Here is a 13,878-nt window from a genome sequence, read left to right as displayed (position 1 = left end):
CTACATTACAAAATGTTTTTTGGGCCGGGGAGGAAAAAAACTGAATTTGCATCAAATGGGATTTTAATTGAACCGGCAGGGCTTCATTTTCCATTTCCTCATGTCATGAAAACAAGCCGTGATAAAAAATACACATTATTGTACTGTTTCGATGCGCTTTAAAATGTGCACGATGAGCAAAATGTAAATCGCTAATCTTTCACATCACGCAAACCACTGATATCATTTGAAGGCGTTTACGACTTTGGTGATGACGTCTGCCAAAATGTTGGCCCTTTTTATGACACCTCCCCCCACTCGGGTGACTCAGCACTTGAACATCATGTGCAAAAATCGCCAGTTGCAGCGGTGGAAATGACGTTTTTTTTTTTTTTTTACAGAAATGGCCAAATGAAAGACTTTTGAATTTTGATTGACTTCAAAAGACGGAACTATCGCAAATGTGACCACGCCCACTTTCGAATGCGCACGAGATGAGCCGCTCGGATGTCATTTGACTTCATGTGCTCTTTTTTTTGAGGTGATGATAACAGCCAACCAAATAATTTGTTTTCATTGTGACACGGCACATCTGCTTTCACAAATGACCCCCCCCAATCACCTTTTTTTCTCTAAAACCTCACTTTGAGTGATGATTTAAAACTACAAAACGCCATTGCTTAGCTTGAGTTCAAATGTTGCTCTGCAAACGGCTCCACCAACGGCACGTGTATGCGGCTCGACCTACCCGGTGAGTGTCCAACTGGTTCTGGACAGCCGGGACGTCCCCTCCAACGGGCATCTCCCGCTCCAGCTGCTGAGCTTTCAGCTTCAACCAGTTTAGCAGCTCCTGCAGCGACATATGCAGCCTCTTCCAAGGTGCCATTTCCGAGTCCAGGTGACCCCTTTTGAACCCAAACAGATAACCAAGTTAGTCCTACACACATGCGTCGACTGACCGAGTGCATTTTTTGTTTCCCTCTCCCCTTTTTTTCCCCCCTCACCTCATGCTGAGAGTCTTGGCGCGCAAATCATTCCAGCGCTGGTTCATGTTGTTCAACCGTCTGCGGAGGAGCGTCGCATCCTCCGAGTCCTCCAGTGAGCTCAGGACCCTGTGGCCCTTCTCATCAAGTGAATGATAGAGCTCTGTGTGGCTATCAATCTCGGCCTCGAGGTCCTGACAACACACAAGAGACGGTTCGTTCAACATTTAAGAAAAAAACATTTTTTTTTTTGATGGTGCATTTGGATGCTGGGCTGCATTTTGGTCAGAGGTGGCAAAACCAATAACTGAATCTGCTTTGTTCATTTTATGCACTCTCCATGAAAATAATATCCTGTTTTTTGTGTTTTTTCTCCAAAAGAAGGAGTGGAAATTCATTCATTCATTCATTCATCTTCCGTACCGCTTGATCCTCACTAGGGTCGCGGGGGGTGCTGGAGCCCATCCCAGCCGTATCCGGGCAGTAGGCGGGGGACACCCTGAATCGGTTGCCAGCCAATCGCAGGGCACACAGAAACAAACAACAATTCGCACTCACACTCACACCTAGGGACAATTTAGAGTGTTCAATCAGCCTGCCACGCATGTTTTTGGAATGTTGGAGGAAACCGGAGCACCCGGAGAAAACCCACGCAGGCCCGGGGAGAACATGCAAACTCGATGTCAATTATAAATATATTTATTCATTCATCTTCCAAGCCGCTTGATCCTCACTAGGGTCGTGGGGGGTGCTGGAGCCTATCCCAGCTGTCTCCGGGCAGTAGGCGGGGGACACCCTGAATCGGTTGCCAGCCAATCGCTGGGCACATAAAAACAAACAACCATTTGCACTCACACCTAGGGACAATTTAGAGCGTCCAATCAGCCTGCCACGCATGTTTTTGGAATGTGGGAGGAAACCGGAGCACCCGGAGAAAACCCACGCAGGCCCGGGGAGAACATGCAAACTCCACACAGGGAGGCCGGAGCTGGAATCGAACCCGGTACCTCTGCACTGTGAAGCCAACGTGCTAACCACTGGACTACCGGGCCGCCCCATTTACAAAGCAATTACTCGATTATTAAAATACCCCTTCGTTAAAATTTTCACATTCTGGAAAAAAAAATGGATGAGGTGCAGCGTGACGGTTTTCATTTCAGACATTTTCCACTTCCATAAAGCCAGACGACAACCACTTTGATCATAGCGAGGAGAAACAAAAAAATCAGATCTATATATATTTTTTAAGATGAAAGAAGAACGGCAGTTGAGGGAAAGCTCAAGAAACAAAGTACGAGGACTGCGCGATGAGCTCGCTGCAATGGAGAAAAGAGTTTGATTGTCTTTGCCAACCTGAACCTGGTAGACCTTTCTTCGCAACATGCTGTGAAAAAAAAAACAAGTCAGGAGTCCCGCATGTAAACAAGGAATGAGCTCCACCGTCTATTGCGTCTCGTCGTTCGGGAAGATTAGTTCTCAGTGGGTGAAACAATGCCATCTGTTTCCATGCGTGTGTGTGTGTGTGTGAGAGAGACAGTGAGAGAAGGAGAGAGAGATGAGGACAAGGAAGCAGCACAAAGAAATAAAGGGAAACAAAAAAAAAAAGGGATATAGAGTCAGGAAATGATGAGTCCAGAACTTGAAAGGATGCAAGCAGCCCTTTTCCAATTAAATGTTATCTGCCTGCAGTAGTGAGGCGAGCGCGTGCGTGCGGGGAGGCTGTGGCGCAATCCGCCATTCTAATTGGGCACAGAAGGCTATCTCAGCAAGTGCATACAGGGCTGCTGTTGTGCCCAAGGAGCCGCCAGTGCGACGTGAAGGATGTGTGCAAAAAGCATGAATTTTAACCAGCGCGCATTGGAAAATAATTTCCCAAAAGAGGGCGATATGCCTTGCGTGACAACGACATGCTTGTCGCGTCAGCCTGCCGGAATGTGCGCGTGGGAGGGTCAAAGGTCAAAAATCCGTTCTCGAGCACAACACTGCTTTCCACTTTTTAACGCCCACAAAGCTGTGGGTTCTCGTTTTTTATTTATTTATTTATTTTGTGATTTCTTTCTTTGTGAAGACAGTACACAACAAAGGAATAAATAACAAAACACTTAGACCAGGGGTGCCCATTAGGTAGATCCTGATCTACCGGTAGATCTAAGACAGGTCCCAAGTAGATCCGAGGAGTGTCAATAAGCAAAAAAACAAACAACCATTTCTGTGTCTTTGTACATGTTAGTAATAGATTTTTTGTGTTAATATACACTGCACACTAATCAGTCTCATTTTCACAAAAAAATTTTTTAAAAAATAAAATAGAGCAGGTAAATCTTAAATTTGTGTGTGTGTGTGCGTGCGCGCGCCGCTAAGGGTAGATCCCGTGAGGTTAGTTGATCAAAAAGTAGATCTTCGATCCAAAAAGTTTGGGCACCCCTGACTTAGACAGTCCAGTCTCCTACAGTTTACTGACATCTGATCGTTCTGTTGGAGCTATACGCAAGGAAATGCCAAAATAAATCCTGCAGGGGGCTATATAATTTATTTTGTGAATTCCTCGCTTGATTTTCTGTTTTGATGCATTTTTTTCAATTTTCATAGTTTCACTGAAGGAGTCGTTTACGTTTTTCGGGGGCGGTCATGAACGCCTCTCGAGTCAAATGAAAGGAGCGTAGCTCCATCCAGTGGATGCATTGTAGCCTTATAATCCAGTGTGTCCAACATATGAAAAAAATGACAAAATAGGCCAATCATTGAAGGTGCGCCTCATAATCCAGTGCGCCTTTTAGTGCGGATATATATTACAGTTGAACCTCGTTTCAACGTACCCCACTTACAACGTTTCCCCTCCTACAACGTCCCTGTTTCAAAGTCCCGATTTCACGTCATTCATTTATCATTTGCCGATTTCGAGAACACCGAACACCGTTACGATGTAAACTTCAACATAACGCCCAGATTTTTCCCACAAAATAGCAAAAAGGCCTTCGTGACAACGAACCGTAGGAAGCTAACTGCTGCCAAACCAGAAAATGCTAATCATCGACTCACTACATTGTTGTACTCTCTGCCGTAGCTCGCGGGGGCGCGGCGCCGTCATTGAGCACATGTTCTGAAAACCCGTCTGGTAAACGCAAGAACTTGCCTCTAACTTTCGAAAGGGAGCTCAGCCGAGACTACGTAAATTGACGACAGTTGGCTTCGGCGGCGGCGCTGGCAGTCGCCTTTGGCGGCTAACATCTGCCGACTGAATGTTTTCAGAAATGAAACAGGAACGCGACAGTTGTTTGTTTCAAGTCTTATAAAATCATTTTTCTCCATATATACATATTTGTAATCGACATGTTTAGACTGTGTTACATGTTCATGTTTTTACATCTGTAACTGTTCATACTGTATTATACATGGCAGTTGGCAGCCATTTTATTGCAAATGGAGGCAGCCATTTTATTGGAAATGGTTACAACGTACTAGCATTGTAAAGTACAGATTCGTTATGTCCCTGGAGGTACGTTCTAACGAGGTTTTGACTGTCATAAAATAATTTAAACCCAGGGCACAGCAACCCTAAATACTCAAAGAACTATTTCTTCAGTGTACCACAGGAAAACAAAACCAAAAACACTCACAAAAAACAACAAAACATCTCTCTATCTCTCTATCTATCTATCTATCTATCTTGCCAGCTAGCCACCTAGCTGCGGTACCTTTCTCTCTATCTCTCTATCTCTCTATCTATCTATCTATCTATCTATCTATCTATCTATCTATCTATCTATCTATCTATCTATCTATCTATCTATCTATCTCGCCAGCTAGCCACCTAGCTGCGGTACCTTTCTGACTAGCTAGCTTTCTATCTATCTATCTATCTATCTATCTATCTATCTATCTATCTATCTATCTATCTATCTATCTATCTATCTATCTATCTATCTATCTATCTATCTATCTATCTATCTATCTATCTATCTATATATATATATATATATATATATATATATATATATATACACACACTGTATATATAGACATATATATGTGTTGCATTTATGTACCCAAACGTGTATTTTTAGTTGTGCGAACGGTGACCGCCGTTTGGTGGTCGTTCGTTGTCCGATGTGTCTCACCTTCCATTGTGCCAGAAGATTCCGGGCCGCCTCAGGCTGCTCAGCCAGCTTCTCTTCATTGGTGGCGTCGATTAGAACGTTGCATGTGGTCTCAGCCTCCGTCAGCCAGTTGAGGAACTTGTCCAGATCGAGGTGGAACTGCTGCAGAAGCTTCAGAGCCACTTCCAGAGCCGATTCCCGCTCAGAAACACTGCAGGGGAACAGACGTATACACCTAAGATTTGGGGATTTGTCTTAACAGTTCCTGATGTAAAAAGAAAAAAAATATTAGAATGTGGTCTCAAGTCATTTTACAGTGAAAACGAATACAAACCTCATGAAGGTCGAAATTCCAAAAATCAAAATGTCAAAACGTGTGATTTGAGCATTTTGATTGACAATTAAAAGCAGGGAAAATGTCCACAAGTCAGATATAAGCACATAAATTTTTAAAAAAGCGCAGATTAGGCCAATGGAGACCCTGACTGGGTTGGTTTGATCTCTAAACACCTTGAAGATGCTTCCTGTGAAAGGGTAGTAAGGGGCTGTAGTTAACACGTTACATTTACTCAATTATTTTATTTTATTTTTTTATTTGAGAATACACGTCACATACTTTTTACTTGAGCATATGCAGTGTATGTTAAAGAAGAAATGGAACTTTTACTACTTTGTTTGTGCTTTCATTTTAATCTATTTATCAATTAATCGCAATTAATTAATCAATTAATTGGGGGGGTTCTGCGAGACTTTCTGCTCTGGCAAGATTTTGCTCTGATGGAAAAAAAAAAACCCATCTAAAGTGACTCAGCTACTCAGTACTTGAGTTCACTGAATACTTATTGACTTTTACTCGAGTAATTATTTGGATGACTACTTTTTACTTTTCCTTAACTCCTAAGGATTCAAAATAATAATATTCTTATTTGAGTATAATTTTTGGTGACTTTACCCACCTCTGCTTAAATACGAAAATAGTTATTTACTTGTTGAGGCTACTAGCCACTGGGAGGCAAACGCTCAGTTTATCAGGATGTAGTGCGACATGTCTGCGGCGGGCGGGCGACTTATTTGGTCATCTCATTCGTAGTAATATTAACTCAGAATTGCTTTACATGGAAATATGCAAGCTTTCCATTTTCAGAGTTAATAGTTAGAACTGTTTTTAATGTGGCGGCCCGGTAGTCCAGTGGTTAGCACGTCGGCTACACAGTGCAGAGGTACCGGGTTCGATTCCAGCTCCGGCCTCCCTGTGTGGAGTTTGCATGTTCTCCCCGGGCCTGCGTGGGTTTTCTCCGGGTGCTCCGGTTTCCTCCCACATTCCAAAAACATGCATGGTAGGCTGATTAGACGCTCTAAATTGTCCCTAGGTGTGAGTGTGAGTGCAAATGGTTGTTTGTTTTTATGTGCCCAGCGATTGGCTGGCAACCGATTCAGGGTGTCCCCCGCCTACTGCCCGGAGACAGCTGGGATAGGCTCCAGCACCCCCCGCGACCCTAGTGAGGATCAAGCGGCTCGGTAGATGGATGGATGGATGAATGAATAAATATATTTATAATTGACATCTTGTATGCATGTTCTCCTGGGCCTGCGTGGGTTTTCTCCGGGTGCTCCGGTTTCCTCCCACATTCCAAAAACATGCCTCGTGGGCATAACTGCGCCGGGTGACAGCGTAAGGAAAATGTGCACGCACCGCTTGCTGATGTGTGTCCAGGTGGCCACAATGTTGCCATGAATTTGGGTCACTTTGTGTGTGTCGTCGTTGGCGTAACGTGTCAGCAGTTTGTCGGCCAACACGTTGGTTTCATCCACTTGACCCTGCCACTGTCGTAGGTCGTTTGCGAAGACCTGAGGGGAGAAAAGGCACAACAACAATAGCGAATCACTAATTGGGGATGGAATTAGCTGGCATAAGTATGAGTGATCAAACTTGGTCTGGAGCACACCTTGAGTTCAGCATTCTGTCTTGCAACAGCATCCACCGTGTAGGTGACCTCTTGCCAGGACTCCAGCCTCTCGCTGGCCCGCTTGATGAGAGCGTCCACCCTCTGTTTGGAATTTAACCACTCGGTGGAGTCCTGCAGCATGTTGTGAAGCTGCTTAATTCTGGCTGAGAGTTTAAGCAGCGAGTCCTCCCAGTGTGTCTGAAGCCGATCAACTAGCAAACCAAAAATCACATTATGAGCAAATTCAGAACGCATTCATCGGTTTAGCGAAGAGTGTCTTCAGATAAATGAGAAAATTCACATTTTAAAACGATTCCCGCAAAAAGTTAAGTCTACTAATGCGTGTTGTTTCAGGAAAAACGATAAGGATGATATTCGTATCCAGTATAGTGGGTGAAATAGGTTCATGCCATGCTGGATTTGTGTAATGTAATGTAATGTGTAATGTAATGCCAAGTAACTGACTACTCAAGTACAGCGTGAGCACCGTTGCCACCTCTGACCAATTGCGAATGCGTCTTACTGCGCTCGGTGATGGCGTTACGCGTCTCCTGGTTGCCGGTTTTGTTCTTGAGATTCTGGGCTGCAGTGACTTGTCTCTCCAGCAGGAGGCGTCGCTGCTCTAGCTCCTGCAAGGATGCCTGGACGAATCACAAGCAACCTTTCAGGTATTTCTGCGTGTCAAAACACAAGACCTCTGGTGCCAGGTATGTGAAAAAGGATATTTGTTGACAATATGCACGACCGGTTTAGTAATCTGAAGCAGCTATTTAGAAATTGGCGCCCTCAGTTTTGTAATCACTACCCTCCGTTTTAGAAGTGAGGGTCAACTGAGTGTACAGATGATCAAAACGAGGTGACAGATTATCAATATTTTTTTTTCATACCTTGACACCAGGGGTGGTCCATATTTATTCATCGTGAATGTTCATTCATTCATTCATTCATTCATTCATTCATCTTCCGAGCCGCTTGATCCTCACTAGGGTCGCGGGGGGTGCTGGAGCCCATCCCAGCCGTCTTCGGGCAGTAGGCGGGGTACACCCTGAATCGGTTGCCAGCCGATCGCAGGGCACACAGAAACGAAGAACCATTCGCACTCACACTCACAACTAGGGACAATTTAGAGCGTCCAATCAGCCTGCCACGCATGTTTTTGGAATGTGGGAGGAAACCGGAGCACCCGGAGAAAACCCACGCAGACCCGGGGAGAACATGCAAACTCCACACAGGGAGGCCAGAGCTGGAATCGAACCCGGTACCTCTGCACTGTGAAGCCGACGTGCTAACCACTGGACTAACTGATCAGATGGCCCTAAATGTCCGACTGTGCAATGTAAAAAAAAGTGTAAACGTCTTGAATTCAAGATGGCCGACTCTAGTGGACTAGAAGTACCACAAATGCTTCAAGGGTTCCCTCTAGTGGTAGACGAAGGTATCACAGCCTGGAATCGAACCCGGTACCTCTGTGAAGCCGACGTGCTAACCACTGGACTACCAGGCCGCCGCGACAGATTATCAATATTTTTTTTTCATACCTTGACACCAGGGGTGGTCCATATTTATTCATCATGAATGTATTTTTTAAAATGCCAGTAGCTGGTTGGAATGATGTGCAAGGACTGATTAATAGGAACTGTGATGCGGTGACCTTGAGCTGGCCAATATTTTCATTGATGTCATCCAGGTCCGCCACGACGACGCGCTTGTTCTGCACCACGTTGTCCAGCATGGTCAGCCAGTCGGTAAGCTCCGCCCATGACTTGTTGAACTGTGCCAGAGCGGCAGAATCGGCCTGGGCACTCCCCGTTAGCATTTCATCTGGCGCCACACAAGGTCACAAGGTCAGATCACATTGCATCATGAAGCTGCTTCACTCTATTGTTGCATAACTTTTTTTTTTTTTTTTTGCCGGCAAGTTTTCAAGTGTGGAAAAAAGTACAAGATTTTAGATGCATAAAAAAAAAATCTCAATCCGATGAAGACACTTTTTCCACACGGTTTTACATTTTCACTGATAAGCACCAAAACTGCTCTCATATGAGCGACAACTGAGTTGCAAACTCTCTTTTTGAAGACTTACTGGCTTTCTTGGCCACAAGGAGGTTTTTCCTCTCCTGCTGCTGCCGCCACAACTCTATGATGATGGTCCAGTCTTCTCTCATCTTCAGGTACTTGGCCTGTTGCCACCAAAATATCAAAACACGAGACACACTAATAACATCTGCTTCCGAGCAAAACGTTCAGTGTGTTTTAATTCGTACGCAGGTTGTGTTTGATTGACGCACCTTATCTGATGAGCTTGGAGTGATGTCTTTGTACAAGTGATTTGCTCGATGAAGAATGGACTCAACTTCGGGCTGTTTGGCTTCAACTTCCTCGATGAGCTGCAATATAATGTATGGACAGGATGTGTTATGTACACATATGTGTGTGTGTGTTTGTGTGTGTGTGTGCGTGTCGTACGCCAGGCGGGGGTTCCTCTGGATTGTGCTCCAGATGAGTTCTGGTTCTGAACACCCAGCTGGACAGATAGTCCAACTGAACCTGAAGCCCATCCAGTTCCTTCAGCAGATTCTCAATCTCCAGCTGCCGTTCAGGCAGAGCCTTGGACACCTAAAGAAGGACAAAGCCGTGCATGACCATAACGTTCAAACGTCAAAATTGTTTGAGTGTTGCTTTATTTTGTTATAACGGGAATGACATTTCTGTCTGTCGGCCCAGATGACGAGCTCGCTTTCAAATTGAACAACCCTTTTAACGCTTTCATTCCACAAGTAAAATTAGTCCCCGCCTACCAAGGACGTACTGGTACGTCAAATACTTTTTTTTGTGTCATAGAGGGGAGGAGGGTCTGATGCAATCTGTGCATGAGAATAAGCCGTTTGCATTGTAAATCGTAAAAAAAGCCACCAGTAGGTGGCAGTGGTGCCTCACGTGCTTGAAATGCATGCTTTTACAAAAAGCTCTTTTTCTCCGTGTTTTTGCCCAGGAATCGCCATTTTTATGAAACTTAGCCATTTTGTAATGCCGGTTGCTGAAAAATGGAAAAAGATAGAAACATAATTTTTTTCTGCGGAAAGAAGAGAGTCCAAACTTTATTGTTTGATGTCCGTCAAAATCCAGTAAAACGCTGGGATTGAGGGCATTGCTCCAGTGAAAATGGCTGCGATTGAATGAGTTAAAACATAACAGTCACGGTATATAGAAGCCACAGAGTGTCGGATCATTGATTTGTTGGCCATAGAATTCTGATTGTGCCGCATGCAAACCTGTTCCCAGCGAGTGTTGATGATCCGGATGTCTTTTTGTCTATCGGCGGGAATCTGTCGCATGTTCAGCTCCACCATCGCTGCTTTCTTGCGCGGAAGTTCCTCCACACAAGCCTGACAAATTAGAGAATACACGCGCACGCATTAATGTTTGTGCAAAAGTAGAATCCTTTTTAGTGAAACCCGAACAGTGAGCAAATTTTCGGATGATGATGACATGTACATGTATACACTCACAAAGTATGTATCGAAAGCCCTTTAAGGCAGGGGTCTCCAAACTTTTTGCCAAGGGGGCCAGATTTTATGTGGTAAAATGTCGGGGGGCCGACCTTGGCTGACATTTTTTACATTGAACAACAATATTGTTCAACAAATTTTAGTAAGCCAGTCTGTTTCACATTTCCATTTTTATTTGAATTTCAACAATCTTAAGAATTTCTTTTGGTTCATTTGAAACCGGTATATCACATGCAACTGCTTATTCACTTGACTTTTTCTTAAACGGAAGTCTCCTGAGTGCAAATTGATTGATTTGAAACATAAAATGTATCACCATGACTTTTCAATAGTCACAAAACCTTTGACTCGAACAACGGGGAAATGAACAAGCAATACACATATCCACAACTGCAAGGACCACTTGAAATATGACATATCAGTCAATATAAACACGTGAGTGATGCCCTCTAGTGTCTAAATGCTATTACTCATTTAGTGAATGCTATTACTCATTTAGCCACTAGAGGGAAGCAGTACTCTATGAAACATCACTCACCAGTCTACGAGACCTCAGTCAATGCAACACGTGTTCCATTGCGCCCAAACTGCGGGCCAGACGGCACTGATTTTATGACAGGGGCCGAGGGCCGGATGAAATTCGACCGCGGGCCGGATTTGGCCCCCGGGCCGGACTTTGGACATGCCTGCTTTAAGGCGTTGTTCAATATCCTTGGTATCCAATTTAAGGTTTGTGTAATAGACTTTGTCCTTACCGGTAAGACAGTAGAGTGTGCTACGAGAATGACTCCATCTTACTGGTGACGGTGACGTCAGATGACACGAATGTAGCTCGATTTTGCGCCGACTTATAGTGTCTCGTCGCCGATTTAGAGTTGTCTTGACGCGACGTAGCTTCATAGCAAAATAATTTTCATTACTTCCATTTTATACATTGCGGAATTTGAATGATGTTTTATTTTGAAAAATTACCAGATTCTTTGTTACATCCGCCTTCTCGGTCACGTGATAGGTTACTGCTAAAATGAAACCCAGGTGCTAGTAAAATGAGTAAAAAAAACCCCAAACATATTTGGAAAGTTTCTTTGGGAAGGGGAAAAGGCCCAACCAGAAGACAGAAGAGGAGCTGACGACTTCCAAGAAAAATACGGCTACGTTAAATAGACAGTGTCAGGAGTCTGACTTACAATGCGGCTTCATCTCAACGGGAGATTCCCACTCTGGCGATGGTGAGTCATATTTTTTCCATGCACTTTGTATTTGTGGTTTATCTTATTTTGAAGGCACGTTTAAACGTTACCATAGCAACATGATTTATGTTGATTATTATGTTACGAAAATACCACACTTTTCATGCAGGTCATATCATATCACTTGACTTTTTCTTAAACAGAAGTCTCCTGAGTGCAAATTGATTGATTTGAAACATAAAATGTATCACCATGACTTTTCAATAGTCACAAAACCTTTGACTCGAACAACGGGGAAATGAACAAGCAATACACAAATCCACAACTGCAAGGATCATTTGAAATATGACATATCAGTCAATATAAAGACGGAGTGATGTCTTGTTAACTCGTGAGTGATGCCCCCTAGTGTCTAAATGCTATTACTCATTTAGTGAATGCTATTACTCATTTAGCCACTAGAGGGAAGCAGTACTCTATGAAACATCACTCACCAGTCTACGAGACCTCAGTCAATGCAACACGTGTTCCATTGCGTCCAACCTGCGGGCCAGACGGCACTGATTTTATGACGGGGGCCGAGGGCCGGATTTGGCCCCCGGGCCGGACTTTGGACATGCCTGGTCTAGATGTTAACTAGTAGAATTTTATAATGTCACCAGTAAGTGAGTAGCCTGCATTAGTCAAAGTGTGCTGCGTTGTCTCACTAGTCACATGTCACATTGTCCAACTTGTATGCCAAATTTGCCAGACTAGTTGACAAAGAACATACTTGTAGATGCACCTTAAGATGGATATCCAAGACAATAAATGCTCAAAAGGCTTTCCCCAACACACACACATGCTCACGCAGTGGTGGTGACCTGTGACTGTTTTGTCGAGCGTACCTGCACTTGGCCCAGCGTGTCTCTGATGTGTTGAGGCTCAGCAGGCTGCAGAGGGATGCCCAGAAGCCCCTCCGCCTTGTTGAGCCAACCCATCATGGAACCCACCATCTCCTGCAGATGTGCGGCTGTCGTACGCGCTTCGGCCGATCTGCGGGACGGGACGTCACTGCCGTGATGGGCTTACGAAATATGATGGTCGACGACACTGGTTGTCGTCGTGCCAATCGTTTTCTCGTCCCTCCCGCTGGTCGCCCAACTTCTCCTTTTCCGCTTTCTATCGCCCCAGTCTCAATCAATAGTACAGTGAAACTCCTCTACAACGAAATCATGTTTGCAGCAAGAAATTTTTCACAACAGGGGGGTTTTCACTGTAGTAAATTTGTTCTCAGATGTAAACACACACACACACACACAAACGTATGTGTACTCTCTATTTTTATTCCAATAGTGCATAAATATGAGCACACACTTATTTGACACTTCATATAGTCAGTGTAGAAAGAAAAAAAGGGAAAGAAATTGCAGAATTTACGATCAGCATTCACTTTCACTTACATCAATTTCTTGGATGATGTCTTTTATTTTGCTTCCTCCGTCTTTCATTTTGATCATTTTTACCCTCTCTTTCAGCGTCAGAGCGCTTCTTTTCTTTGCTGCCTGACATCCAAAGGTCCGTTTTGTAGCTATTTTAGCAATGCAGTGTTCGTGCTGCGTCTGAAACTAACAATAACAAGTACTTCCTGGACTACTGCGCATGTGTAAACCAGTGTGGTGTTTGCTGTTGCTGTTTCTGAACAAAGCACTAGAGGTCGCTGTTGGATTAGACTTCGTTGTCGTGAATCTCTTCGCGAGGCGAGAGCAGAAAAAAAGATTTCGTATAACGCAACAGGTTTTTTTTTGTCTGGGGGGCAGGAGAGTGGAAATTGTGTTAATTCATGAAGATTTTTTCACATTAGGGGGTATTTTCGCCCATGTAGGTTTCGTTGTAGAGGAGTTTCGCTGTACTGATAAAATGATTGACATGGACTATAAATCACCCAATGATTGCGTGAAACGGAGACTCAAAATAAATAAATACAAATACAAATACACGCACCTTCTCTTGCGCTCATTGAGCTGCTCGCAAACATGCGCCCAGCGAGCATTTAGGAATTTGAGTTGCGCTAGGAGGCGGGAGACATCATCTGGCGTACTCATCCGGCTGATGTCCTCGCCTGCAGAGGTCACTCTGTTCAACGCCGCTTCTTGCAGCGGTATCGCTTCTGTCAGGTCCTGCAAAAGCGCACA

The 13,878-nt window shown here is 44.2% G+C and overlaps 1 protein-coding gene across 16 annotated transcripts in view; it reads right to left on the bottom strand.

Moving 5' to 3' along the window:
• dmd (dystrophin) overlaps positions 1-13,878 on the bottom strand; it is a 173,131-nt gene that overhangs the window by 43,157 nt on the left and 116,096 nt on the right. For 11 of the 16 annotated variants that reach the window (XM_052059060.1, XM_052059062.1, XM_052059065.1 and 8 more), the window contains 13 exons: positions 13,688-13,863; positions 12,592-12,739; positions 10,278-10,391; positions 9,472-9,621; positions 9,294-9,395; positions 9,089-9,185; positions 8,657-8,826; positions 7,529-7,646; positions 7,006-7,217; positions 6,753-6,907; positions 5,081-5,270; positions 984-1,156; positions 728-884 (listed from right to left, as the gene is read on the bottom strand). In XM_052059060.1, coding sequence (XP_051915020.1) covers positions 728-884; positions 984-1,156; positions 5,081-5,270; positions 6,753-6,907; positions 7,006-7,217; positions 7,529-7,646; positions 8,657-8,826; positions 9,089-9,185; positions 9,294-9,395; positions 9,472-9,621; positions 10,278-10,391; positions 12,592-12,739; positions 13,688-13,863 — 1,962 coding nt within the window. Of the gene's footprint in view, positions 1-727; positions 885-983; positions 1,157-2,315; positions 2,612-5,080; positions 5,271-6,752; positions 6,908-7,005; positions 7,218-7,528; positions 7,647-8,656; positions 8,827-9,088; positions 9,186-9,293; positions 9,396-9,471; positions 9,622-10,277; positions 10,392-12,591; positions 12,740-13,687; positions 13,864-13,878 lie in introns of those variants that run through there. The other 5 variants (XM_052059054.1, XM_052059056.1, XM_052059064.1 and 2 more) reach the window with 2 other exon arrangements.

Source organism: Hippocampus zosterae, chromosome 2 (assembly GCF_025434085.1).
Source record: "Hippocampus zosterae strain Florida chromosome 2, ASM2543408v3, whole genome shotgun sequence".
In the NCBI taxonomy this organism is placed as follows: Eukaryota; Metazoa; Chordata; class Actinopteri; order Syngnathiformes; family Syngnathidae; genus Hippocampus; species Hippocampus zosterae.
The sequence above is the reverse complement of the archived record's forward strand: the minus strand, read 5'-3'. Positions and strand labels throughout refer to the sequence as shown.